Here is a 12,595-nt window from a genome sequence, read left to right on the forward strand (position 1 = left end):
CCGTCCCGTCCATGTTCATCACCTGAGACACACACAGGAGGGTCGGAGCGAGCAGCGTTACCCATCATGCCCGGCGACAGGACGGGTGGAAAAAACTACAACTCCCAGATACTAGAACTACAAGTCCCAGGCTCTAAAACTACAACTCCCAGGTACTAAAACTACCACCCACACACACACACACACACACACGCACACGCACACGCACACGCACATGCACACACAGCCTATTCTAAACAGAGCCGACCGCAGCTGGAGTGCACGCCACAATCAGAACCAGATGTGGATCCTGCCGCAGAAACCCCCGGGTCCTCCGAGGGACCTGAGGGAGGGAGGGAGGCCCTTTCCCCAACCGCCAGCTCCTCTGAGGGGCGGGCGAGGGCTGAGGCGGGGTCACGCCAGAACACGGAGAGATGGCGTGAGGACAGAAACCGCAGAGCGAGAGAGAAAGTAGTGTTTTTTTACTGGGCTGTGGACGGCGTTTACAGCAGCGCCGGGGAACAGGACGCCGTCAGCAGCGAGGAGAGACTTTGACTCAGACGTGAAAGAGCGTCCTGAGATTTAAAACTACAAAAACTACAACTCCCAGGTACAAAACTACAACTCCCAGGTGTAAAACTACAACTCCAGGTGTAAAACTACAACTCCCAGGTACAAAACTACAACTTCCAGGTGTAAAACTACAACTCCCAGGTGTAAAACTACAACTCCCAGGTACAAAACTACAACTCCAGGTGTAAAACAAACTACAACTCCAGGTGTTGAACTACAACTCCAGGTGTTAAACTACAACTCCAGGTGTAAAAGTACAACTCCCAGGTGTAAAACTACAACTCCCAGGTGTAAAACTACAACTCCCAGGTGTAAAACTACAACTCCCAGGTACAAAACAACAACTCCAGGTACAAAACTACAACTCCCAGGTGCAAAAACTACAACTCCCAGGTGCAAAACTACAACTCCCAGATGTAAAACTACAACTCCCAGGTACAAAACTACAACTCCAGGTGTAAAACAAACTACAACTCCAGGTGTTAAACTACAACTCCAGGTGTAAAACTACAACTCCAGGTGTAAAACTACAACTCCCAGGTACAAAACTACAACTCCCAGGTACAAAACTACAACTCCCAGGTACAAAACTACAACTCCCGGTGTAAAACTACAACTCCAGGTGTAAAACTACAACTCCAGGTGTTAAACTACAACTCCAGGTGTAAAACTACAACTCCCAGGTACAAAACTACAACTCCCAGGTGCAGAACTACAACTCCAGGTGTAAAACTACAACTCCCAGGTACAAAACTACAACTCCAGGTGTAAAACTACAACTCCAGGTGTAAAACTACAACTCCAGGTGTTAAACTACAACTCCAGGTGTTAAACTACAACTCCCAGGTGTAAAACTACAACTCAAGGTGTAAAAACTACAACTCCCAGGTACAAAAACTACAACTCCCAGTTCCGTTCTCTCTGGATCTTAAAGCGTCAGAGTGAATGAAGCACCGACCTCGATCTTGTCCGTCTTGGCGTCCCCCCAGTAGAGTTTGCGTTCGTCGTAGTCGAGGGCGAGCCCGTTGGGCCAGCCCAGAGACGTGTTGACCATCACCAGGCGCTCCGTCCCGTCCAGGTCGGCACGCTCGATCTTGGGCACCTCGCCCCAGTCCGTCCAGTACATGTAGCTGCACACAGAGACACGTTTGAGTCCCGAGGGAAACACTGACATATCTATGAGCCTGATCCTTTCACAATAAAAGCCCTGTAAAGGTGACGTAACGGCGCCTGGTCTCACCCCGCCACCGGGTCCAGGACGATGGCTCTGGGCTCATCCAGGTCTTCAGAGATCAGGATCTTGCGCATGGTCCCGTTGAGCCGGGTCACCTCGATGCGGTCCGTCCCGGTGTCGGTCCAGTACAGGTTGCGTGCGATCCAGTCCACAGCGATGCCGTCGGGGTGGTTCACCTGGGACGTGACCACGAACTGGGCGTCGCTGCCGTCCAGCAGCGAGCGGCGGATGGCCTTCACGTCGTCGTCCGTCCAGTAGATGTACCCGTCCACCGGGTCGTAGTCGATGGCGATGGCGTGGCGGATGTCGTCCACCTGCAGGATGATGTCGGTGAAGTCGGGCATGTCCAGAGAGATGCGCCGCAGGTCTGTGCGCCGGGCGAGCAGCAGCATCTGGGTCGCACCTGAGGACGCCACGGTCAGAGGTTAGAGGTCAGAGGTCAGAGGTCAGAGCACATGAATGAAGCATGAACACATGAAACTCCTCCTCACCGTCTCTGCACGTGCGTCCGTCCTGCAGCAGCTGCACGCCCGTGGGACAGGCGCACTGATGGAACGGCGTCACCGGGGAGAGCAGGCACAGGTGGGAACAGCCGCCGTTCTTCACCGCGCACGGGCTGTTCACTACTGTTAGAGGAGGAACTCAGGTTAACTCAACACAGACTCAGGTTAACTCAATACAGACTCAGGTTAACTCAATACAGACTCAGGTTAACTCAACACAGACTCAGGTTAACTCAATACAGACTCAGGTTAACATGCTCTAAAGTGTCCTCTAGGAGCATAAACATGTGTTAAAGTGTCCTCTAGGAGCATAAACGTGTGTTACAGTGTCCTCTAGGAGCATAAACGTGTGTTACAGTGTCCTCTAGGAGTCTAAACGTGTGTTAAAGTTCCCTCTAGGAGCATAAACGTGTGTTAAAGTGCCCTCTAGGAGACTAAACGTGTGTTAAAGTGTCCTCTAGGAGCATAAACGTGTGTTAAAGTGTCCTCTAGGAGCATAAACGTGTGTTAAAGTGTCCTCTAGGAGCATAAACGTGTGTTAAAGTGTCCTCTAGGAGCATAAACGTGTGTTAAAGTGTCCTCTAGGAGCATAAACGTGTGCTAAAGTGTCCTCTAGGAGCATAAACGTGTGCTAAAGTGTCCTCTAGGAGCATAAACGTGTGTCAAAGTGTCCTCTAGGAGCATAAACGTGTGTTAAAGTGTCCTCTAGGAGCATAAACGTGTGCTAAAGTGTCCTCTAGGAGCATAAACGTGTGCTAAAGTGTCCTCTAGGAGCATAAACGTGTGTTAAAGTGTCCTCTAGGAGCCTAAACGTGTGTTAAAGTGTCCTCTAGGAGACTAAACGTGCGTTAAAGTGTCCTCTAGGAGCATAAACGTGTGCTAAAGTGTCCTCTAGGAGCATAAACGTGTGTTAAAGTGTCCTCTAGGAGCATAAACGTGTGCTAAAGTGTCCTCTAGGAGCATAAACGTGTGTTAAAGTGTCCTCTAGGAGCATAAACGTGTGCTAAAGTGTCCTCTAGGAGCATAAACGTGTGTTAAAGTGTCCTCTAGGAGCATAAACGTGTGTTAAAGTGTCCTCTAGGAACATAAACGTGTGTTAAAGTGTCCTCTAGGAGCATAAACGTGTGCTAAAGTGTCCTCTAGGAGCATAAACGTGTGCTAAAGTGTCCTCTAGGAGCATAAACGTGTGTTAAAGTGTCCTCTAGGAGCATAAACGTGTGTTAAAGTGCCCTCTAGGAGCATAAACGTGTGCTAAAGTGTCCTCTAGGAGCATAAACGTGTGTTAAAGTGTCCTCTAGGAGCATAAACGTGTGCTAAAGTGTCCTCTAGGAGCATAAACGTGTGTTAAAGTGTCCTCTAGGAGCCCCTGGCGGGGACAGACTCACAGATGTTTTGTCTCTTGGCGCTGAAGACGTGGATGTCCATGGGGGAGAAGATGTCGGAGTGGACGACGCGTTGATCGGCTCCGGTGTGTTTGGTGCAGGAGTGGATGGAGTGTGTGTTCCAGTCGGTCCAGAACAGCGTGTCCTCGTACAGGGTGAGGGCGAACGGGTGAGGCAGCTCCCCCTTCACCACCACCTCCCTGAAACAACAACAACGACGACAGTGAGGACGTTAGCTGGAGGAGGGGAGCGCAGTAACGGAGCGCCCCAGAGACACGCAGGAGGACACGGGTACCTGGAGGAGCCGTCCAGGCTGCAGCGGTGGATGAAGTTGTGTTTGGCGTCGGCCCAGTACAGCTTCTCCTCGCCGTAGTCCAGCGTCAGACCGTTGGGCCAGTAGATGTCTTTATGGATGATCATGGAGCGGTTGGTCCCGTCCATCCCTGCACGCTCGATCTTTGGGACCTCGCCCCAGTCCGTCCAGTACATGTACCTGCAGAACCGGCACACAGGGATGCAAAATGAGTCAAAACAGATGCAAAATGAGTCAAAACAGATGCAAAATGAGTCAAAACAGATGCAAAATGAGTCAAAACAGATGCAAAAGGAGTCAAAACGGATGCAAAATGAGTCAAAACGGATGCAAAATGAGTCAAAACGGATGCAAAATGAGTCAAAACAGATGCAAAATGAGTCAAAACAGATGCAAAATGAGTCAAAACTGATGCAAAATGAGTCAAAACTGATGCAAAATGAGTCAAAACAGATGCAAAATGAGTCAAAACAGATGCAAAATGAGTCAAAACGGATGCAAAATGAGTCAAAACGGATGCAAAACCACCACAAAAAGATGCTAAATGCCCCCCCCCTCACCCGTAGCAGCCCTGGATGCCCCCCCCCCCCCCCCCCCTTCACCACAACAGCGGCTTTGTGTTTGGGACCTGATGCATCATCATCCCAGTTGAACCGCGTCCAGATCTGCGTTCCTCCGCAGATCTGCAGAACCGGTTCTCCTCACACACTCACACTCAGCTACACACACACTCTCACACACACTCAGCTACACACACACACACTCAGCTACACACACACACACTCACTCACTCCCTCTCACACACACTCACTCACACACACTCACACACACACAGCTACACACACACACACTCACTCACTCACTCACTCACTCACTCACTCTCACACACACACACGCACTCTCACACACACTCAGCTACATACACACACACACACACACTCTTATACACACACTCTTATACACACTCACTCTCACACACGTTCCTTTTCCAACCTCCAGACTTTCCCAGAGTCCTCGGAGGTTTTTCAGTCGATCACAAACATCTGAACAATAATTCTTAGAAGCGTATTAAGTCATTAAACGGCTTTAAACGTTAACTTTAAACCCGTGTGTTAAATTCTGACCGTGTTTGCCGTCGTTTCCCCTTTTACACCGACCTGGACCCAGACCTGGATCCAGACCCAGACCCAGACCCAGACCCAGACCCAGACCCAGACCTGGACCCAGACCCAGACCTGGATCCAGACCCAGACCTGGACCCAGACCCAGACCTGGACCCAGACCCAGACCTGGACCCAGACCCAGACCTGGACCCAGACCTGGACCCAGACCCAGTGCTGGAGCTGGACCGGTTCTGGTTCAACTTGGGAACCTTCTCAGACCCTGTTTGTAGTGCTACCTAGTGCTAAAGTTAGCTAGCCTTACCTAGTGTTAATGTTAGCTAGCCTTACCTAGTGTTAATGTTAGCTAGCCTTACCTAGTGTTAATGTTAGCTAGCCTTACCTAGTGTTAATGTTAGCTAGCCTTACCTAGTGTTAATGTTAGCTAGCCTTACCTAGTGTTAATGTTAGCTAGCCTTACCTAGTGCTAAAGTTAGCTAGCCGTAACTAGCACAGACTTCCTGTTATTGATCACACTGCAGCTAAAATGAACGAGAGTGGATTTCAATGAAAACTGACGTTACACCAGAAATGTTTGTTTGTTTACGTTTGTTTTTGTTTGTTTACGTTTGTTTATGTTTGTTTATGTTTGTATATTTTGTCTGAAATAAATTAATTAATAAATTCAGAATCTAACGGCCGATGGGCGCCATTTTTGCTCCGCCATCTTTGAACACGTCTGCGGTGAGGACGGAGAGACAGAAGTCTGATCAGGGACCAGGAACGCCACGAAAAGAAACGCTCCTGATCCAGTTATCCAATCAGAAGCAGGCTCATAACAGGCCCCGCCTCTAAAGCATGATGCACCTCCAGCACAGAGACTTTCAAAATAAAAGCACAAAACTAAAAGAAACAGCAGACTCTAACGAGAACGACGTTTTCAGGAGTTTTCATATCAAAACGTTTATTTTTATAAAAGAGAGAGAGACCCGTAGTACCGCGGAGCGTGAAGTGACCACAGAGAGGTGCTTTTATCTCCCACACGGCGCCGCATCAAACGGCGAGCGGGGAGGAAGAGTTCCCATCAATAGAGCCAAGAGAAGAAGAAGACGACGCCTCACATTTAAATAACACAAATGAATAATTACAGCCTCTTTTATCTGAGGGCTAATGGATTTACATCATCCGGGCACGCGCCGGGACCAGGAGCAGGACCAGGAGCAGGACCAGGAGCAGGACCAGGACCCTGAGCAGGACCAGGACCCTGAGCAGGACCCTGAGCAGGACCAGGAGCAGGACCAGGACCCTGAGCAGGACCCTGAGCAGGACCCTGAGCAGGACCCTGAGCAGGACCAGGACCCTGAGCAGGACCCTGAGCAGGACCAGGACCAGGACCCTGAGCAGGACCAGGACCAGGACCCTGAGCAGGAGCAGGACCCTGAGCAGGACCCTGAGCAGGAGCAGGACCCTGAGCAGGAGGATCAGGAGGATGGGGACGGGGACGGGCGCCACGGGGGGATGAAGCATCACTGACATCAGCGTTTTACAGCGTTTAAACACACTAAAGTAATCCATGTTTCCTGTGTGTCCGCTGCAGCGTTGTCGCCTGAATGTTCTCCTGTGTTTAATCCGACACCTTAATGGTCGGTTCGTATTAAAGGTCGATCCCCGCACGGAGAAATGACTCAGGGTTAAAAGGTTAAAATCCCCAGACAGAAGGACCAGCCACAGGCGTCGGAGCGGGCGCCAAAACAGACGTGACAAAGACGTTTCATCTGTAAGCGAGCGCACGTCAGCATACAACCCATCATTATTAATATTATTATTATTAGAGATGCACCGACCCGAGACACGTTAACGGGGTCAGGTATCAGATTGGTTTGCAGATCCTTGGGCCGCTCCGTTATTCTCGTGCATTTGTGTATTTTTCACACGTGACTCGCAGCGAACACCAGCAGTGAACACCAGCAGCGAGCACCAGCAGCGAACACCAGCAGTGAACACCAGCAGCGAACACCAGCAGCGAACACCAGCAGTGAACACCAGCAGTGAACACCAGCAGCGAGCACCAGCATTGAACACCAGCAGTGAACACCAGCAGCGAGCACCAGCAGCGAACACCAGCAGTGAACACCAGCAGCGAGCACCAGCAGTGAACACCAGCAGCGAACACCAGCAGCGAGCACCAGCAGTGAACACCAGCAGCGAACACCGGCAGCGAGCACCAGCAGCGAACACCAGCAGCGAACACCAGCAGCGAACACCAGCAGCGAGCACCAGCAGTGAACACCAGCAGCGAGCACCAGCAGCGAACACCGGCAGCGAACACCAGCAGCAGCGGCGCGGCGCGAGCCCAGCCCCGGCTGCTTCAGGTCATTTCCTGCACAAACTATAACGTGTTCACACTGGAACAACAACGGGCCGTGGACGGCAAGCGTGCCGCTCCTAGACGTGGTACGGTTGCACTCACACTGGTCAAAGGAACAGGACTTTAGCCGTGACACGTGCTGGGGCACGGTACGGAGGAACAGTGGGAGGGGGCACGGGACGGAGGCACAGTGGGAGGGCGCCCTGAGTGGACAAACACTCTTAAAGAGGCAGCACACTGGTCTTTAGCTGCTTCGTTATCAGGTTCAGACGCATGTCTGCACTTTATATTTAGGTCATATTAAAGTTTCATTACTGATCCTTATTCAAGGTGGTTCAGCTGTTTACGGTTTATTAGAACTTTTAAAGTTTACGCTGAACTCTTTTTAATAACAGATGAATAAATAAAGATCAGTTCACCACAATTGTATCTGTGTGTTCATTTGTAACATGTTGTTTTACAAAGTTATGGACGAACATTGAAGTGGAGCCTGATGCCTTCACTCTCTTCACACACGCTGAAGTGAACACACACGCTGAAGTGAACACACACGGTGTCGACGGCTACGCAAAACCCCGGAATCAGCACCTCGGTGAAACATCACTAATTATTATTATTGTTATTGTTAATGGAGCGTCTTCGTAGCGTCCCGCTAACTCTGCCTTACGAACATGAGAACCTTTTTCTACTTGAACACAGCTGATTAAAGTCGACGCAAAGTATTATTTTTGTACCTTTTTGTAAAGAAAAAACAGAAGAAACACAAAAACGTGGAGAGACGAGGACGTTCAGACTGAAACCACGAGACGGACGCAAAGAACTCCGAGAGACTCTGGTGTCTGTGACCGTGGCGTGCTGCTGTCACCAGGCCACGTACACACAGGCACACACACACACGTGTACACACACACACACACACATACACACAGGCACACACACACACGTACACACACGCACGCACACAGGCGTACACACACGCACGCACACAGGCGTACACACACGCACGCACACAGGCGCACACACACAGGCGCACACACTCACAAACAGACACACACGCACGCACGTACACACACACTCACCCTCGTTCGGGGTCCAGGGCGATGGCCCTCGGCTGGTCCAGCTCCTGCCAGAACAGGACCTTCCTCAGGGACCCGTCCAGCTCGGCCACCTCGATACGGTTGGTCTCCGAGTCGGTCCAGTACAGTTTGCTCCCTAACCAATCACAGGCCAGGCCGTCGGGGGACGCCAGGCCCGGGACCACCGTCTGGACGGCGCTGGCCCCGGACTGGTTGAAGACGGTGCGTTTGATGGCCTCCTCGCTCACGTCGCTCCAGTAGATGAGGCCCCGGGCGTAGACGTAGTCCACGGCGGCGGCGTCCTCCAGCCCCCCCACCACCACCGTGGCGTTGGCCTTCTCGTGCGCCGCGTCCACGAGCCGGAGGTCCCGCCGGTTGGCGTAGAGCAGCAGCGGGACGCCTGGAGGAGAGAGGGGACACGGTCAAGGACCTCGCAGCAACACGCAGGTTTTTTTTTTACGGAAAAACAACAAAAACAAACCATAACGGTAATAAAACACAGAATACTGAAACATTATTTAACATTGAACACGTCTGAAAAAGGAAAATATGAAGAATAAACTGATTTAAATCCACATTTTCAGACTTTATCACATCTTTAAATCCCTTTCATCAGAAACAGTTCAGACGTTTTACTCCGTCTTTATCATCTGTGATCGTTTTTTCCTTCTTCTTTTCTGAACTTTGTGAAATTTCATCTTTATTCCTCTTTTTAAACTGAACCACGCTGAAGCTGCTGGTGTGGAAATGGGTTCTTCACTAAAGATCAACAAACAGGATCAGCTTCTCCTCTGCAGACAGAAACACGTTCACCTGCGTCCTCACAAAGTCAGAGTCCAGCAGGAACGACCACGAGCCAAACTGTGCACAGGCTTTTAGGGCGCACTCCCACTGTGCCTCCGTACCGTGCCCCAGCACGTGTCACGGCTAAAGTCTGGTTCCTTTGACCAGTGTGAGTGCAACCGTACCACGTCTAGGAGCGGCACGCTTGCCGTCCACGGCCCGTTTGGGAGAGGTGGGCTTTAGTAAAGCACGTTTGCACGTGTGCGAGCACGCGCACGTGTACGCACAAAAACTCCGAGGTCTACGGAAAGATCTGGAAACAAAGCCACGCATCGCCATGACGTCATCAATGCGTGTGACGTGTTACGGCGTGATGACGTATAGGCAGCAAGAAGCATTCTCCGAGGCCCAGGTAGTGTGAGTACAAACGGGCCTGGAGGGGGGGACAAGGACCCTAAAGCACGGGGCACGGGACGGAGGCACAGTGGGAGGGCGCCCTGAACCTCTCTCATCACACGGTCTCTAACACAGGGTACAGACGCCCACATGTGCCGTTAAACCATCATGAGTCAGTTATTTGCATCATCCATTAATAAGGAAAGGACAGAGGAGACACTGAACTGTGTCGACCGGACAAAACTGTGATTATGAATCACAAATATACACAATTCACACAACTCTGTTCACTGTCACACGCACAGAAACACTTTTAAACCCCCCTCAGATTATTATTATTGTTATTATAATAATAATAATAATAATTAATAGTAGTAGTATTTGTGTTGTTTTTGATTCTCTAACATCGACGACTTTGATTGTTTTTGACGTTGAAAGCAGAAAGTGTGTGTTCTCCGTGTTCACACTAAAGTTTCTGCTGCGTTAATGAAATAAAGCAGAAACCTTTGGAGACTTTGTTTAATGTTAAAAACACATTTCCTCAGTTTGAACTGAACGTGTTTAATGTGAGGTTTCAGTCGACTCGTCTTCTGGGATCAAACCAAGAAAGATTAAATCACATTAAATCACATTAAATCACATTCAATCACATTAAATCACATTAAAACACATTCAATCAGGTGGTTTTTCTTCTGTAAACTTTGAGTTTCAGGACAAAACCAAAGGAAACGCAGACTTTGGATAAAACACATCATCAGACACAAACACTTCCACATTTATTATGTTTTTATTTGATTCTCTAGTGATTTATGTTTTTATTATCCCTCTCACTTTGTTTTTAAAAATGTGACATTATTATTATTATTATCAATTAATTATCAATAAACATCACAGAACAGTTTAAGTACAGTCTTTTAATATCTGTATATTTATTAATATTGTTTTACTTTGTTCGATCCTCTGGAGTTTTCGTTTTTCATCTTTCCTCATTTTATTTCTGATTTATTATTTTTGATCTAAAGAGAAGTTTTCAGCCTCGTTAAAATACATAAAAATAAAGTTTATTATTATTATTATTATTATGAAACATCACAGAAGTGTTTATTACATGTGTCTTAAATAATAATAATAATAATAAGTCTCAGTTTGTTCTTTATTACATAATCCAGAATAAATCAGCACATTTGGAAATATTGGTTGTATTCATATTTATAATATACTTACAACATATTTTATTATTTATTATTCACTCAAACACTGTTCAAAAGTATTTAATTATGGTTTTATTTTAACATCTGAGGATTTATGTTTTTATTATTTATGTTTAATACTTTATTGTTTCTAAAGTTAAAAAGTGACATTCAGATAAAGTTTACCATCATTATTAATATTATTAATATAATTATTATTATCAGTATTATTAATAAACATCACAGAACTTTCTAAGTAAAGTCTTTTAATACTTTTATATTAATTTAAATATTTTTTACTTTATTTTATATTTAATGTTTTTATCTGAACAGAAGTTTGTTTACAAATAAAGTTTATTATTATAAAACATCACAGAACAGTTACATTAATCATAATAATAATAAAAACAATAATAATAATAATAATAATAATAACAATAAAGTGTTCGTGTGCAGACTGAGTCTAGTTAGCTGTTAGCTTAGCATCACAACACAAAGACACAAACATCAACACTGAATGTAATTATTAATTATTTAAACTGATAGATATTGTTGTTGTTGTTGTTGTTGTTGTTATTATTGTTGTTGTTGTTGTTTTTAGCTAGCTTGTGTTAGCTTTGTTTAGCTGCAGTGAACTGGAGGATTCGCTCCCGTAGCATTTGTTGTGCTAACTGTTGCTAACTGCAGCTAACGCTAACTGATGCTAGCTGCTCTCTAGCGTTAATCTAAGTTAGTGAAGCTAAAGTTAGCATGCTAACTCGCAGAACACTGTGTGTAAACACGGAAAACTGTGTTTAAATGTAGAATAAAGTGTTTAAATGTAGAATAAAGTGTGTTAATGTGTCTGAGAGGAGGCTGCGGGAGCGCTAACAGATGCTAACTGATGCTAACAGACGCGAACTGTGGCAGGCTAGCGGTTAGCTCCAGTCCCCAGAGAGGGAGAGAGGGCCCGGGCCCCGGACACTCTGGCCCCGGGGACAGCGCTCCTCCTCAGCCCGGCCTCTGGAGCGTGTCCTCCCGCTGCTCACAGTGCAGCCCCGGCCTCACACACACACGGACACACACGGACACACACACGGGCACAGGGAGCAGCAGACCCCGGGGTCGGGAGCAGGACTCACCCCTGATGAGGAGACAGAAAGTAGACAACAACAACAGGCTCCGCGGCAGCAGCAGCTCGGCTCCCATCGTCCTGCGCCTCCTCCGGGCCGCGGCTCGCTCCGCTCAGCGCAGGAGAACCATCGCTGCGGCCGCTGCCTCCGGATCCAAACACGCGGCGTTCCCGACGGTATTAACGGTGTTCTCGAGCAGCGAATGCGGGTTAAATCACCTCCATCCTGCTCGGCTCACTGCGTCGGATCAACTCTCTGTGCGCTTCACATTGTCCTGCAGGAGAGCCGTCGTCTCCTTCCGCTGTGAGGAAGCTCCCCCCCTTTCTCCCCCTTCCTCTCCTCCTCCCCCTTTCTCCCCCACTTCTCCTCCTCTTCTCCTCCTCCTCTCCTCTCCTCTCTCTTGTTGTTCTGGTTTCATGCTCTGGAGCAAACATAAGGTTGCAGCACGGATCCAAACTCCTCCAGGAGCCGAAGTTCAGCTGCACTTTCCTGCGGGACTAGTTTATCACAGAGGCGCGTTCACCTCTCTGCACCCCGACACACCTGAGTCCGTACCTGACTCTATACCTGACTCTATACCCGACTC

The 12,595-nt window shown here is 48.3% G+C and overlaps 1 protein-coding gene across 1 annotated transcript in view; it reads right to left on the reverse strand.

The window, feature by feature from the left end:
• Positions 1-12,293, reverse strand: part of lrp6 (low density lipoprotein receptor-related protein 6) — a 29,798-nt gene extending 17,505 nt beyond the window's left edge. Inside the window, exons 1-8 of the mRNA XM_083935253.1 lie at positions 12,019-12,293; positions 8,532-8,928; positions 3,967-4,164; positions 3,675-3,871; positions 2,278-2,412; positions 1,793-2,189; positions 1,511-1,682; positions 1-22 (exon numbers count right to left, since the gene is read on the reverse strand). The exon at positions 1-22 is cut by the window's left edge and continues 195 nt beyond it. Of these exons, the coding sequence (XP_083791379.1) occupies positions 1-22; positions 1,511-1,682; positions 1,793-2,189; positions 2,278-2,412; positions 3,675-3,871; positions 3,967-4,164; positions 8,532-8,928; positions 12,019-12,085 (1,585 nt within the window). The 5' untranslated portion in view covers positions 12,086-12,293. The remainder of the gene's footprint in view (positions 23-1,510; positions 1,683-1,792; positions 2,190-2,277; positions 2,413-3,674; positions 3,872-3,966; positions 4,165-8,531; positions 8,929-12,018) is intronic.
• Between the last annotated feature and the right edge of the window lie 302 nt (positions 12,294-12,595).

The sequence above is a fragment of the Echiichthys vipera genome (genome assembly GCF_963691815.1).
Source record: "Echiichthys vipera genome assembly, chromosome: 20".
Lineage (NCBI taxonomy): Eukaryota > Metazoa > Chordata > Actinopteri > Perciformes > Trachinidae > Echiichthys > Echiichthys vipera.